Raw genomic sequence first — 15,575 nt, 5'->3', positions numbered from 1 at the left:
TCTTATTCAGTTGCCACCTTCTAGACCAGGGGTAGCCAACTCTGGTCCTCGAGGGCCCATATCCAGCTTATTTTCCAAGTCTCCTTTAAAACAACTGAATCAAATGATCAGCTCATTAAGCTCTGCAGGAGCCTGATAACTATCCTGATTGAGTCAGGTGTTGGGAGACATGGAAAACAAGCTGGATCGGGGCCCTCAAGGACTGGAGTTGGCTACCCCTGTTCTAGACCAATGACATGGATGTGAGGAAACAGGACATCTGCAAATGGGATTCAATTTCTAAAGTTGTGTTCATTTGATCACTGTTCTTCCAAAATTAGTGTTCATCTGCCATGTACTTTTTCCCTTATTAGGAATTAGTGAAGGACCAGAGTATGCTGTGCAGTTTGCACAGGAGGGATCAAACTACTGCTTGCCAGCATCAAGCAGGGACATGGCAAGAGCCCATAATTTACTACTTCCAATTGTCAGTGGGGCGGGTATTCAAGAAAACCCATTTTCCTTGCATTTTGTGTAACAAATATGGCACTAAATTGACTCCACAAAGAGCAGTCATTGGAAGTTTTAGCTTTCAAACTATGAAATTTGCCACACAAGCAGTTACAACTGCCATGAACACAAAAAATATATATATATTAAAAGGCATGTCAGCATCTCAATATGCAGGACTGTCAGACAAGGAACAGCCGTATTCATTTTCCTTGAAGCAGGTCAACGCAAAGTGATGACCCGGTCAGGTAAATTTGACCACTGTACAATACATTTTGTTAAAAAAAAATATATATATAGACAGCATGTCATTTAAAGGCTTTATTTGATCAGGTTCATGACAATGTTAGCGAAACAAGTAGGTGGTATTAAGAGTTGACATACAGCAGTCTCGTTTCACTGACAAGTGATGAAGGTGCACAGCTTCTCCAGATCTGTTTGGAAGGGAACAATTATTTTCACAATATGTTAAGCCCAATAAAACTATCCAAACCTGTTGTGTCACTGCACTGCCTTAGTGAGGTCATGGCAGCCATGTAATCTTGTCCCAAGAAGCCTTTATAGTCCAAGCCGCTTGGCACCTCTTGCAGACATTTGGTGGAGTCTTTGAAGAGCAGGTTCTTGTCCGACTGGGAATGAAACATTTCAAAACTGGGATCGTTGCCACCTCTGCCGAACTTCACCTAAAACCAAAGAGTCATACAACCATTGGCTGTGCAATTCACTCAGGACGCCATATCCATTTTTTACTTTGAGGATCACTCAAGCCTTTTCAAAATTGACATCAATGGCACTGAACTACGAACATTCACTTCGTCATCCCACTTTTAAAAGAATTAATGTTTCAGATAAACTGCTTGAAAGCAATTTGAATAACTGGCAGTACTACAAGTTGCGCAAGGTCGATTCGGAGCCCCCATAACTCATTACCTGCTGCTCCCCAAGAACACTGACAACATGGTCACGGGTCTCTGGCCGGGTAATCACTGCGTGTGCCGGGATGGCTCCCAGGTGACAATGTTTAAAATCTCCAATTGGCGCCGAACCACTTAGTTGTGGGCAAATCAGCTCGTAGTCGCTGCTCAAGATGTTGGAGGCCCATGCTGGACCCTTTCCTGTAAGAGGAACAAATGATAGGATATGGTACTGCTAATGTTGGGAGTCAGGTTGTTACCATTGCTGTTCTCTTGAACAACCGAGTGTTTAGTGAAGGCAACATCACCAGCCCCTTCAACAAGACATCTGCAAAGACAAATATCCCCGTCAGCAGGGTCTAATGATGCAACAGCTTTTTGTACACTTACAGTGGATGTAAGATTTAGCTGCTGTAATAAAACTTACCTAAAGGCACCTACGTAGCCGTAATATTCCTCTTCTGAGTTGGGTTGACACTTAGCTTTGTTGCCCACAGTTTTATTACCACTCCCAGCACATTGAGAGCAGAAAGGAGAGTTTGCTGGAGCTCCAGGGGCACATCCGCTGCTGAAGAACATGGCTGAGCAAAGGGGACAAGATGTATTTGACCTTTAGAAACTCAAAATTTAAGAATTCAATTGCCTGCATATTTCTCAGCATCTGAGACCTTTCACTTGCCAAGTTAGCCATCATGTTTTAAAGACTAGCATACGTTGACTGAAGGCTCTGCATTGCGGCAATGTAAATCTGCATGTAGGTGATTGCGTAATCAACAAACTTTGACAAAGTGTTCAAATTGCAATGACTCCCCTGTTTATGGTTAAAAAAAAACTAATGTGAAAACTGCTTTGATATCAATCTCAGAAAATTAAGCATTTTGTGCATTTCATGCTGTGGGCAGAGCAAGGCTCAACCCATAGATTGAATGACAAAAAGGTAGCATTTGATATTACCAGTCCATTGAAATGACAACCCCCAAAAAAATTTGATACTGTAAATGATGTTTACTTACTGAAGTCACAATCACCAGTCTCTTTATAAATTTGACCCATGGGAACATTCCAGCCCGCGTTTCTGCCATAACCTGTGTGGCAGGACCTCCTTCCTCTCAGGCCGTCCCAGGTAATGCCAGAATTTTTCTTGACCACCGCAACAGCATAGTATGAAGAAGCTGAGGCTACAGGCAACAAATTCATTTTACTTCAAGAATTGTAGCCCCCCCCGCCCACAGGGAAAAAATAAAAAACTTACCACCAGATGTGTTGCATTTAGCTGTTAATGAAAATTTTAAGATTTCAGAAATGTATTTATGAGACATTCCTACACCATGCTTTACCTTCATCATACTGCTCGACCATCGCTGGAACCAGTCCACACTGCCCGGCAATGAATATCTCTCCTCCGTCCACTGACATTGCATCGGCCTCATTACTCTGAAGGCAACAAAAAACATTCAAAGCGGAGCGACTGAATTCCATATAAACCTCTGGCATGACTGAAACTTCATGTTCCTGTATGATGAAGTTACCCAATTGTATAAGGGTTAGTTTTGAGATTGTGGCCATCTCACCATTATCTTCCTTATGCATTCCTCAACAGTTGGGGCAGTTTGGCAAAGAATTTTAGTGTCACCATCCACCATGCTTTTGATGCTCCATGACTGACATTTCTTCATCTCACTCGGGCCCACGGCACACCACATCAGGGCGCTTGATCCGGCTGCAGCGACCTCTGAGTACAAGTAGAGCAAAATTTGTCTAGTGTTCACCTGTGTTTGTTGATAACGTTTGTTACCTTTGTTCAAAGAGCGCATTATGCTTGTATAACCAGCACCCAAATACAGGAAGGAGGTAGTGTTGGAAGGCAATTGGACAAGCATTTCAGTAGAGTCTGAGAACATAAGATTCTTGGCAGGTGCGTAAGCTTTGGAGGAGAACAGGTCAAAGCCCTAGTTCAGAAAGGGGAGGAATTAAATGCTGATGGTCAAAAGCCTCAAGCTTGTGGATTGGTGGCAAACCAATCATTTGGTAGATTATGAAGGGCTCACTTACCTGCACTTCACTGAGACTTTTCCAGATCAATTCAGCCAGTTTGGGTTGTTTGCGGGTGACCACTGCGTGAGCAGGTACCCTGGCCAGGTGGCATTCTTTGTAGTCTTCAATGCGTGCTCTTGTATTGTCAGGGCATAGAAGTTCATAGTTTGCTTCCTTGTCATCTACAGAAAAATGTCAAATAATTTTGAACATTTGAATACCAGGCCGAGTACAGCGATCAAACTCACCCGGTACAGTGAGATGGTTGACAAAGGCTACATCTCCAGCATCTTCTACCAGGCACCTAATAACAGGGTTTGTTATTTGCCACAGATTGTGGGCCAAGTGGAAAAGCAGACAGCGCGTACTTGAGGCAATGGTGTTAAAATTCTATGCAGCAGTGACTGAACTAATCAAAGCAAAATTTGTGATTTACTTCAAAAACAAAGTACTTACTGAAAGGCACCATCATAGTCATAGAAAGGTTCATTTTGGGATTTTGAGCAGTCACCCTTGCAGCTCTTACATAGTTGTGAACCCTTGTCTGCTCCAGGTGCACAGCTTGACGAGAAGAAACTTCCTACCGCTGCCAAAAAGTCGAAAATTAAAACTAGTTCAAATCAGATGCATTAACCTTGATGCCAACTTACCATCCTCAATCGTTTGGCTCTTAAGGCCTCCCCACTTCAATATACCCAACTTGAGGAGCGCTCCAATTGGCATGTTCCAGCCAGCAGATTTTCCCAAGCCAGTGTGACAGGATCTCTTCCCAGCCAGGTCTCTTATGCCAAAGCCCGAGCCCTTCTTAACCACAGCGACTGCGTAGTAGCAGCCTTCCGATGCTGAAGAGACCACACAATATTTTTTAGGGCTTAATTTACAACATGCTTCATGACAAACTATTGCTATAGAAAATCTACACGTGGCCAATTTTGACCCATGTTCCGCAGTGACAGGACAAAAAAAAGGCCAGATTATGAAGCTCCTGCCATCGTGGAGAATTCCTAATCCTTTAATTAGTCATTGACAATTGGGCTCATTCTGACCAGTTCCTCCTCCCACCTAGTCCATTACTCGAATCTGATCCAGGGAGAAGACTTTGGATTGATAGGCTTGCATTTGACTCTTGTAAGAATCAACTGATCAGTCAATTCCACACAGAAATTATACTTAGAAACTTGACATGGTTTAGAATTAGCTTACAATTGCCATGGTGCTCTGCAATTATGGGCTGCAGTTGATATTTCTCTAGTCCGGCAGTGTAGATGTCTCCTCCATCCAATGTGATAGCGTCTGCTGTACCTATCTGTTAGAAGAGCAGAGAAGGGTGAACATCAAGTTTCTTGCCACAGCGAGTGCCCAAAACACATTGAGGGGTCAGAAATCCTTACTTTAATGGCATCAATGCATTCCATGGAATTTAATTTCAACACGCAGGAGAAGACCGGTGCCTGGGCAGCCAGGTCTGAGCACTTCTTGTACTCCTTATCCGATATGACGCACCACCTCACATGTTCCATGGTGGCCGACAACACTGCATCAGCTAACCCAAACAGAAGAGTTTACCATGTACAGTTCTTGAATAGTTTGCAATACAAGTATTCACTTCACATTTCGTGCTCTACACCAAAAGATTCTTGATGACTAGTTGTAGACCAAAATTACAGTAGCCTTTAGTTGAAATTTACTTTGAAAACTAATGTTATGTGAAATTAACATTTACCATCTGAACGAAGAAATTATTTGTACCAGCATGGATTGCCTTGAGAGGTCAAAGCGTATACTTTGAGGAAAAATGATGCTCAAAAGGGCTATCCATTTGTAATCTGGTGCTTACCCAGGTAGCCAAGCAGCAGTGACAGTAACAGCAGATGCTTCATTGTGTGCGGTCCTTGGTTCATCAGAGTGAGCTGCAGTCAGTCACGCTGGTAGGAAAAGACCAGTAGATGTCAGTTTGGTCAGAGTTTCTGTGCATGCCTTTGCACATAATGAATGACACCATCCAAAACAGGAAAAATTCCGACAAGTTACCCTAGTTCAGGCTACAATATCAACGTAATAAAAAAATGATTGTCCCAAGTGATAACATGATTAATGGCAGATTTTTGGGCGGAAAGGTATCAGCATTGAGCCTGCAGAACTCCGGGGCAAAAAAAAAAAAAAAAAAAAAAAGTTCACAACCGAGTACAAAAAGCTTTGAGGTGGAAATTTTTGTTGCTGCCTTTAGAATAGGGCAGCTTGTCAACATTGACTCAACTAATTTTTCCACCTTCAGAAAAGGTTAACATTGACGCATTTAGCCTCAAACATAATTAAAAAGTTGAACTCAAACTGTACATTTGACAAGAAATTTCAGTTCCATTGAAAATGTTTGCATTGTCAAAATTCTTTATAATAACACTTGTTTTTAGTTGAGCCACAGGTTTGTCAAATTTAATATTCAAGTTGAATACATTTCCTCAACATGAGGTCATGAGCCATTTTACAAGCAGACAAAAACATGATACAGTATCTAGCTTTTAATACCGAGCCTCAACAGAAAAAAAGGTAAATATGAGAACCGCCAGCATCAGGTAAATTTTGGGAAAAATAAGGTCAATTTTGAGCTAGAAAACACCAAAAGAGCTCACCTCACCACCTACTTCAGACTTCAGGGCAGATTGACGAGGAAAGAAGAGAGGACTTCAATTGGGGCAGAACCTGTTTATATCTTGTCCCCCTCAGCTGAGTGCTAATTGACCTCAGCTGCTGCAACAAACTAGCAGGTGTGACGAGGAGGAAGAGGGCGCTCCAAGTGGCGGTCAGTGGAACAGAAGGAGCGGTGTCGATGTTGCGAGTGATACAGGAGTGTGTTAAGCAATATTATTTAACCGCGGTCAACTTTTGTTGAAATGGTTAACAAGAATGTTTATTATTTCATTCTTGCAAAGGAATTTGATATGGAACTCATGGCTCTTTGGGCAGTGCCAAATCTTTGGGATGATGGGATCACCTCAAAGAGGAAATAACAGCCTCATTTGGCCCCTTTTTAATTATTTGAAATATTTATAGATCTCATGTTGAAATCAGTTTTCACTCCACAATTATTTTCATAATAAAAAGAGCAATATATCAACAAAGTATCAATACAACTTGAGGGCAGACAGCAGTGTTGCAATATTGGGTGGGTTCCTATGAAGGACCAAATAAGACCAAATGGAATATACATCTTTGAATAATAACCTACATCAATAAAATAGATGAAAGTGTCATTGAATAAAATACCATGTTATTTCATGTACATTTAATTTACCAATTATTTTATGGAAGTGTTGCAGCACTTTATTTCTGTCACTCACCCATGAAAGTTTTCGTTTCTATACGTCCAGTTAAAAGACGTTAAAAATATAAAATATAATTTTGCAATTCACCAGGATGTTTCTTTAAATTCCAATTCAAAAACCACACTAGGGTATATTTTGCACTTTTCCAACCTCAGTCATCACAAAGTTTAACCTCAGCTGCTCCTCAGTTACCTTGACCGTAAGAGTATCCCAGGAGCCTCACATTGGCTGATACACCCTCACGGTAAGATTTCAATGAGCTTCTAATTTGAGTAAAACTGCACTGCTGTGCTTGTCATCGGTGGAAAGGTGATCAGTGTCTTCCAAGCTGCTTCCAGTGTTTGTTTTGCCAGAAAACTGAGGGATTTTAATAAGTCTTCGGCCGATTCTTGTTCAGTTGCCCCCTTCTAGACCAGGGGTAGCCATCTCCGGTCCTCGTGGGCCCCTATCCAGCTTGTTTTCCATGTTTCCCTCCTTTAAAACACCCGAATCAAATGATCAGCTCATCAGTAAACTCTGCAGGAGCCTGATAACGATCCTGATTGAGTCAGGTGTGTTGGGAGACATGGAAAACAAGCTGGATATGGGCCCTCGAGGATCAGAGTTGGCTACCCCTGTTCTAGACCAATGTCATGGATGTGAGGAAACAGGACATCTGCAAATGTGATTTAAATTCTAAAATTTTGTTCATTTGATCACTTTCCAAAACTTGTGTTTATCTTACTGGTGTGTACCCTTTCCTTCATTAGGAATTAGTAAAGGGCCAGAGTATGCTGTGCAGTTTGCACGGGAGGGATCAAACTACTGCTTGCCACCATCAAGCAGGGCGTCGCAGTAAATTCTGGGCCCTGGACACTCCCAATTGTCAGTGGGGCAGGTAATTAAGAAAACCCATTTTCCTTTGTGTTCACCAATTTTACAATGTGTGACCAAATTGACGCCACAAAGAGCAGTCGTTGGAAGTGTTAGTTGTCAAACTACTTTGAAATTTGCCACTCAAGCAGTTTTAAATGCCATTAACTCAATCATTAAAAAATGTAAAAGGCTGGTCAGAATCTCAATATGCAGGGCTGTCATACACAGGGAACAGCCCAATTCATTTCCTTGAAGCAGGTAACCGCAAAGTGATGCATTTAAGGAAACCTGGGCTCATACCCTGGCAGGTAAATTTGACCACTGTACAATACAAACAAAAAAATTAAAGACTGCATGTCATTTAAAGGCTTTATTTGATAAGAGGTTCATGACAATCAATGTTAGCGAAACACGTAGTTGGTATTAAGAGTTGACATACAGCAGTCTCGTTTCACTGACAAGTGATGAAGGTGCACAGCTTCTCCAGATCTGTTTGGAAGGGAACAATTATTTTCACAATATGTTAAGCCCAATAAAACTATCCAAACCTGTTGTGTCACTGCACTGCCTTAGTGAGGTCATGGCAGCCATGTAATCTTGTCCCAAGAAGCCTTTATAGTCCAAGCCGCTTGGCACCTCTTGCAGACATTTGGTGGAGTCTTTGAAGAGCAGGTTCTTGTCCGACTGGGAATGAAACATTTCAAAACTGGGATCGTTGCCACCTCTGCCGAACTTCACCTAAAACCAAAGAGGCATACAAAGCGTTGAACCTATTCAAATTAAGGGAAACCATTGGCTGTGCAATTCACGCCGTATCCATTTTTGACTTTGAGGATCACTGCAAACCTTTTCAAAATTGACATCAATGGCACTGAACTATGAACATTCACTTCCAGTCATCCCACTTTAAAAAGAATTAATGTTTCAGATTAACAGCTTCTAAGCCATTTGAATTACTGGCAGTAATACAAATTGTGCAAGGTCAATTCGGAGCCACCGGAATGCATCACCTGCTGCTCCCCAAGAACATTGACAACATGGTCACTGGTCTCTGGCCGGGTAATCACAGCGTGTGCCGGGATGGCTCCCAGGTGACAATGTTCAAAATCTCCAATTGGGGCCGAACCACTTAGTTGTGGGCAAATCAGCTCGTAGTCTCTGCTCAAGATGTTGGAGGCCCATGCTGGACCCTTTCCTGCAAGAGGAACAATTTTGATAGGATACGGTACTGTTGATGTTTGGGATCAGGTCGTTACCATTGCTGTTCTCTTGAACAATCGAGTGTTTAGTGAAGGCAACATCACCAGCACCCTCAACAAGACATCTGCAAAGACAGCAAATATCCCCGTCAGCAGGGTCTAATGATGCAACATGTAGCTTTTTGTGCACTTCCCCATAAGGGGGGGGTAAGTTTTAGCTGCTATATTAATAAAACCCCTTACCTAAAGGCACCTACGTAGCCATAATATTCCTCTTCTGAATTTGGTTGACACTTTGCTTTGTTACCCACAGTTTTATTACCACTCCCAGCACATTGAGAGCAGAAAGGAGAGCTGGCCGGAGCTCCAGGGGCACAGCCGCTGCTGAAGAACATGGCTGAACAAAGGGAACGATTTATTTGACCTTTAGAAACGCAACATTTAAGCAATGAACTGAGTTTTTTTTCATACGAGTGAAAAGAATTCAGTTGCCTGCATATTTTTCAGCATCAGAGACATTGCACTTTTACTTAAAGTTAGCCATCATGTTTTAAAGACTAGCACACATTGACTGAAGGCTCTGCATTGCAGCAAAATGGTGGGGCAGCTTACAACTGCATATAGGTGATTGTGTAAATTGGTTGCATACAGAAAGTCTTGAAATTGCAATGATTCTGTTTATGCTAAAAATATGCATTTTTTAAAATGTGGCAACTGCTTTGTTTTTAGCATCGATAGCCATCTTAGAAAATTAAGTCAAGCATTTTATGACTGATGCTGTTGGCAGAGCAAGGCTCAACCCTTAGATTGCATGACAAAAGTAGCATTATATATCACCAGTATATTGAAATGACCAAAAATTGATACCGTCATGAATGACATGTACTTACTGAAGTCACAATCACCAGTCTCCTTATAAATTTGACCCATGGGAACATTCCAGCCTGCGTTTCTGCCATAACCTGTGTGGCAGGACCTCCTTCCTCTCAGGCTGTCCCAGGTGATGCCAGAATTCTTCTTGACCACCGCAACAGCATAGTATGAAGAAGCTGAGGCTACAGACTACAAATTAGTTTTACTTCAAGAATTTCACTCCACTTCCAATTTGAAAAGATTTACTTACCGCCAGATGTGTTGCATTTAGCTGTCAACGAAAATTTTAAGATTTCAGAAATTTATATATGAACCATTCCAGCAACATGCTTTACCTTCATCATACTGCTCGACCATCGCTGGAACCAGTCCACACTTCCCGGCAATGAAGACCTCTCCTCCGTCCACTGACATTGCATCAGCCTCGTTACTCTGAAGGCAACAAAACTCTTCAAAGCGGAGTGGCTGAAGGCCATTTAAACTTGTCGCATTCAGCGTTGGTGTATAAATTAGTTAAAAATTATTTACCAAAAATTTACTAAGTAACAGTTACTTAGTAAAGTAACTGGTGTGACCGTTCATGTCCCACCCCACTTCCAAAAAAAACCAAACATAGCAAAGATTTTTTTAAGTCATTTTATGTTGTGAATCAACCAATAAAGTTAAAATTGCATTAGTTCCCTTCTGTCTACTTTGGATATGTGATATTTTTAAAACCATTTCAAGTCAAGATTTTGCCGATTTAGGAGTATTATAGATAATGTTACTTAGGTTCGCTAGGAAGGTTCACTACAACAGCTTTCCTGAGAAGTCTGCCGTTTACCAACGCCGGCAAGTATTTCGCATAGAGTTCTATATACATGTGATATCTATCGTAGCATCATATGAGTAGTTTGTAGGACATTTGCTACAGTCAGGCATTATTGGAGCCACCTAGCATCGCGTTTGCAACGGTGTCAACTCCTTCCGTCCACCCCGCTCCGCTCTCCGACTTCTCACGTCATTCTACAAATGTCGTAATGCACCTTTACATCCTCAGTTACAGTAACTACTGCCAAGCTGAGAAAATTAGATTACTGAAAAAAACACTTATTAATATCAGTCAGGTTACTGCATGATAAAATGACCCAATTAGGGTTAGTTTTGACATTGTGGCTATTGAGGGAAAATAAACGTCTACCTAGTTAGGCGTCATGTAGGCAAAAATGATTTGAGCCCTCATGTCAAATCCCATACACAGGAGCCGTGGAATTTGCAAATTCCAGGCAAACTAGGGAATTCTGATTAGTCATGGAAATTTAAAAACCTCAGCCTGGTATTGGCCATGGTGTTCGACCTCTAAATCAAATGATTAAAAATGTACTAGGCTTGAATCACTTTACTATAGAGCATGCCATTGCCTTTTCAGGATTAAAGTGAACTGGTCACACAGAGCTCACCATTATCTTTCTTATGCATTCCTTAACAGTTGGGGCAGTTTGGCATAGAATTTTAGCATCACCATCCACCATGCTTTTGATGCTCCATGACTGACATTTCTTCATCTCACTCCGGCCCACGGCACACCACATCAGGGCGCTTGATCCGGCTGCAGCGACCTCTGAGTAAAAGTACAGCAAAATTTGTCTAGTGTTCACCTGTGTTTGTTGATAACATTTGTTACCTTTGTTCAAAGAGTGCACTATGCTCGTATAACCGGCACCCAAATACAGGAAGGAGGTTGTGTTGGAAGGCAATTGGACCAGCATTTCAGTAGAGTCTGAGAACATAAGATTCTTGGCAGGTGCGTAAGCTTTGGAGGAGAACAGGTCAAAGCCCTAGTTCACAAAGGGGAGGAATTAAATGCAGAATAAATTGTCAAACATGTCAAACCACGCATTGGGAGATTACAAGGGCAAAAACACCATACACACTTACCTGCACTTCACTGAGACTTTTCCAGATCAATTCAGCCAGTTTGGGTTGTTTGCGGGTGACTACTGCGTGAGCAGGTACCCTGGCCAGGTGGCATTCTTTGTAGTCTTCAATGCGTGCTCTTGTATTGTCAGGGCATAGAAGTTCATAGTTTGCTTCCTTGTCATCTACAGAAAAATGTCAAATAATTTTGAACGTTTGAATACCTGGCCGAGTACAGCGATCGAACTCACCGGGTACAGTGAGATGGTTGACAAAGGCTACATCTCCCGCATCTTCTACCAGGCACCTAATAACAGGGTTTGTTATTTGCCACAGATTGTGGGCCAAGTGGAAAAGCAGGCAGCGCGTACTTGGGGCAATAGTGTTAAAATTCTATGCAGCAGTGACCGAACAAATCAAAAATTTGTAATGTACTGCAAAAACAAAGTACTTACTGAAAGGCACCATCATAGTCATAGAAAGGTTCATTTGGAGATTTTGAGCAGTCACCCTTACAGCTTTTACATAGTTGTGAACCCTTGTCTGCTCCAGGTGCACAACTTGACGAGAAGAAACTTCCTACCGCTGCCAAAAAGTCGAAAGTCAAAACTAGTTCAAATCAGATGCATTAACTTTGATGCCAACTTACCATCCTCAATCGTTTGGCTCTTACGGCCTCCCCACTTCAATATACCCAACTTGAGGAGCGCTCCAATTGGCATGTTCCAGCCAGCGGATTTTCCCAAGCCAGTGTGACAGGATCTCTTTCCAGCCAGGTCTCTTATGCCAAAGCCCGAGCCCTTCTTAACCACCGCGACTGCGTAGTAGCAGCCTTCTGATGCTGAAGAGACCACACAATATTTTTTAGGGCTTAAAAATTTAAAATATGCTTCATGACAAACTATTGCAGCACATGGCCAATTTTGAGCCAGGTTCCAAAATCTAAAAAAAGCCAGATTGTGAGGCACCTGCCATAGTGGAGAATATACAGTAATTCTTAATCCTTCAAATTAGTCATCTGCAATTTGGCTCATTCTGACCAAGTCCTCCTCCCACAGTCTATTACTTTAATCTGATCCAGGAAGACTTGCCATTGATAGGCTTGCGTTTGACTTGTCAAGAATCAACTGATCAGTCAATTCCACACAGAAATTATACTTAGAAACTTGACATTGTTTAGAGTTGGCTTACAATTGCCATGGTGCTCTGCAATTATGGGCTGCAGTTGATATTTCTCTAGTCCGGCAGTGTAGATGTCGCCTCCGTCCAATGTAATAGCGTCTGCCATACCTTTCTGTTGTCAGATTAGCAGGGAAGGTTGAAAGGTTTCTTGCAACACAGATTAACCAAAACCCATTGAGAGGGGTCAGAAATCCTTACTTTAATAGCATCAATGCATTCCATGGAATTTAATTTCAACACACAGGAGAAGACTGGTGCCTGGGCAGTCAGGTCTGAGCACTTCTTGTACTCCTTATCCGATATGACGCACCACCTTACACGTTCCATGGTGGCCGTCAACACTGCAGCAGCTGACACAAACAAGAGTTGAACGTGTACAGTTCTTTAATAGTGTGCTATACAAGTATTCACTTTGATTTATATTACAGCTAATTTACTCCTGCCCTCATTTATTATGCTTTACACTGAAAGATGCTTGATGACCAGTTGTAGCCAAAATTACAGTATTGTTGAAATTTGACATTAATATTTTCAAAATTTCAACATTTACCATCTGAACAAATGAATGATTTGTACCAACATGGATTGCCTTAAGATGGGAGGTCAAAGCATATACTTCTACAAGGAAAAATTGCTATCCAGTTGTAATCTGGCATTTACCCAGGTAGCTGAGCAGCAGCGACAGTGACAGCAGATGCTTCATTGTGGACAGTCCTTGGTTCATCAGAGTGAGCTGAAGTCAGTCACGCTAGTAGGAAGAGACCGGTAGATGTCAGTTTAGTCAGGGTTTCTGTGTGCATACCTTTGCGCATCAAATGAAAGGCGCACACACACCAACCAAAAACAGATGAATAGAATCAAAATAGATGATTATGTCCCAAAAGGTAACATGGTTATTGGCAAAATTTTGTTTTGGGGAAGTTCCAGCCCTTTTGCTTGTTTGACAGATCAGTGTTGACTACACTGCAGATCTAACTGGCAAAGAAAAAAAATAAAGCCATCAAATTTCACAGTTCACAAAAGTACAGAAAGCTTTGAGGAACCAAATTCATATTCTCGTTTCATTTAGAAGGCGTTGGCAGCTTAGAGTGACTCAACGAGCTTTATTAAACCTTCAGAATAACATTGACGCATCACCCTCAAATCCATTTAAAAAGTCAAACTGTATATTTTTCAAGAAACTTGAGTTCCATTCAAAATGTTTGGTTTAAAAAAAAAAAAAAAAAAAAAATCATAGCTTCATTTATTTTAGCATTTGTATTTAGCCATGAGTCACCATTTGGTCAATTTAGCATTAAGTTGACCAAATTTTTTTTTCCCCAATACGAGATCATGACTCATGAGCCACTTCACAAACAGCAGACAAGTTAGACAACATCACATGTTGCAGTACCCAGCTTTTAAAACCGCTACCAAGCTTCAAATAAGAAAAGGTACATTTTGTTGAAAACAAGGTCAATTTTGGGTAAAAAACACCAAAATAGCTCACCTCACCACCTACTAGACCTCAGGGCAGATTGACGAGGAAAGAAGAGAGGACCTCACTTGGCGCAGAACTTGTTTATATCTTGTCCCCACACCTGAGTGCTAATTGACCTCAGCTGCTGCATCAAGCAGGTGTGACGAGGAGAAAGAGGGCGCTCCAGGTGGCGGTCAGTGGAACAGAAGGAGCGGCATAGAGGTTGCAAGTGACAGAAGAGTTTGTTGAGCAGTATTTTTTTTATGGGTCACCTTTTGTCAAAATGGTTACCCAAGAATATTTATTCTTTTATTCCTGCAAAGTAATTAGATTTGTAATTCATGGCTCTTAGGACGCAGCCATATCATTGGGATCACTTCAAAGAGAAAAAATGTAATTTGGCTAATTTTTAAAATTATTATTTGAAATTGTCATTCATAGATCTCAAGTAGGAATCAATGGTCGCTCCATAAAAGCCTATTAATAAGCAAATAGAAAGTTCCATCTCTGGAGAAATTATGATGGAACTTTGCTGTGGTAGATACAGATCTATGAGGCCACTTCCTGCTGATTTGGGGACATTTTGCAGACAAATCCTGTTGATATCAGGTCACCTCCTGTTGATTTGGGGACATTTCGGGGACACGTCCCATTGATATCAGGTCACTTCCTGTTAATTTAGGGACATTTGGGGGACATGTCCTGTTGGTATCCATTTGGGGGACATGTCCTTTTGATATCAGGTCACTTCCTGTTTATTTGAGGACATTTCGGGGACAGGTCCTGTTGACATCAGGTCACTTCCTGTTGATTTGGGGTCATTTTGGGGACACGTCCTTTTGATATCAGGTCACTTCCTGTTAATTTAAGGACATTTGAGGGACACGTCCTGTTGATATCCATTTGGGGGACATGTCCTTTTGATATCAGGTCACTTCCTGCTTATTTGAGGACATTTCACGGACAGGTCCTGTTGACATCAGGTCACTTCCTGTTGATTTGGGGTCATTTTGGGGACACGTCGTGTTGATATCAGGTCACTTCCTGTTAATTTAGGGACATGTGAGGGACATGTCTGGTTGATATCCATTTGGGGGACACGTCCTGTTGATATCAGGTCACTTCCTGTTGATTTGAGGATGTTTCGGGTACAAGTCCTATTGATATTAGGTCACTTCTTGTTGATTTGGGGACATTTTGGGGACACGTCCTGTTGATATCAGGTTGCTTCCTGTTAATTTAGGAACATTTGAGGGACATGTCCTGTTGATATCCATTTGGGGGACACGTCCTGTTGATATCAGGTCACTTCCTGTTGATTTGGGGATATTTCAGGGACACTTCCTGGTGA

General features: G+C 41.7%; 2 protein-coding genes across 4 annotated transcripts; both read right to left on the bottom strand.

Moving 5' to 3' along the window:
* Positions 1 to 795: 795 nt before the first annotated feature.
* LOC130926744 (serotransferrin-like) lies at positions 796 to 6,146 on the bottom strand. Its single transcript, XM_057851893.1, has 18 exons — positions 6,068 to 6,146; positions 5,275 to 5,362; positions 4,829 to 4,980; positions 4,641 to 4,743; positions 4,088 to 4,279; positions 3,894 to 4,023; positions 3,686 to 3,741; positions 3,456 to 3,619; positions 3,199 to 3,352; positions 2,975 to 3,135; positions 2,741 to 2,837; positions 2,656 to 2,676; positions 2,417 to 2,581; positions 1,831 to 1,984; positions 1,664 to 1,731; positions 1,420 to 1,604; positions 983 to 1,172; positions 796 to 923 (listed from the first exon to the last, which is right to left on the bottom strand). The coding sequence occupies exons 2-18, from the start codon at positions 5,336 to 5,338 to the stop codon at positions 886 to 888; spliced, it is 2,094 nt and encodes a 697-aa protein (XP_057707876.1). The 5' UTR covers positions 5,339 to 5,362; positions 6,068 to 6,146; the 3' UTR covers positions 796 to 885.
* A 1,824-nt stretch (positions 6,147 to 7,970) lies between these two features.
* LOC130927312 (serotransferrin-like) lies at positions 7,971 to 14,333 on the bottom strand. Of its 3 annotated transcripts, none has more exons than XM_057853028.1 (18): positions 14,255 to 14,333; positions 13,426 to 13,513; positions 12,964 to 13,115; positions 12,775 to 12,877; positions 12,233 to 12,424; positions 12,039 to 12,168; positions 11,835 to 11,890; positions 11,605 to 11,768; positions 11,351 to 11,504; positions 11,127 to 11,287; positions 10,023 to 10,119; positions 9,938 to 9,958; positions 9,705 to 9,869; positions 9,058 to 9,211; positions 8,872 to 8,939; positions 8,626 to 8,810; positions 8,164 to 8,353; positions 7,971 to 8,104 (listed from the first exon to the last, which is right to left on the bottom strand). In XM_057853028.1, the coding sequence occupies exons 2-18, from the start codon at positions 13,487 to 13,489 to the stop codon at positions 8,067 to 8,069; spliced, it is 2,094 nt and encodes a 697-aa protein (XP_057709011.1). In that variant the 5' UTR covers positions 13,490 to 13,513; positions 14,255 to 14,333; the 3' UTR covers positions 7,971 to 8,066. The 3 variants fall into 3 exon arrangements, with proteins under 3 accessions (XP_057709011.1, XP_057709012.1, XP_057709013.1); XM_057853029.1 differs by lacking the exon at positions 14,255 to 14,333 and adding an exon at positions 13,604 to 13,624; XM_057853030.1 differs by lacking the exons at positions 7,971 to 8,104; positions 8,626 to 8,810 and having other exon boundaries at positions 8,335 to 8,385; positions 8,840 to 8,939.
* Positions 14,334 to 15,575: the final 1,242 nt, after the last annotated feature.

The sequence above is a fragment of the Corythoichthys intestinalis genome, chromosome 12, assembly GCF_030265065.1.
Source record: "Corythoichthys intestinalis isolate RoL2023-P3 chromosome 12, ASM3026506v1, whole genome shotgun sequence".
NCBI lineage: Eukaryota > Metazoa > Chordata > Actinopteri > Syngnathiformes > Syngnathidae > Corythoichthys > Corythoichthys intestinalis.
The sequence above is the reverse complement of the archived record's forward strand: the minus strand, read 5'-3'. Positions and strand labels throughout refer to the sequence as shown.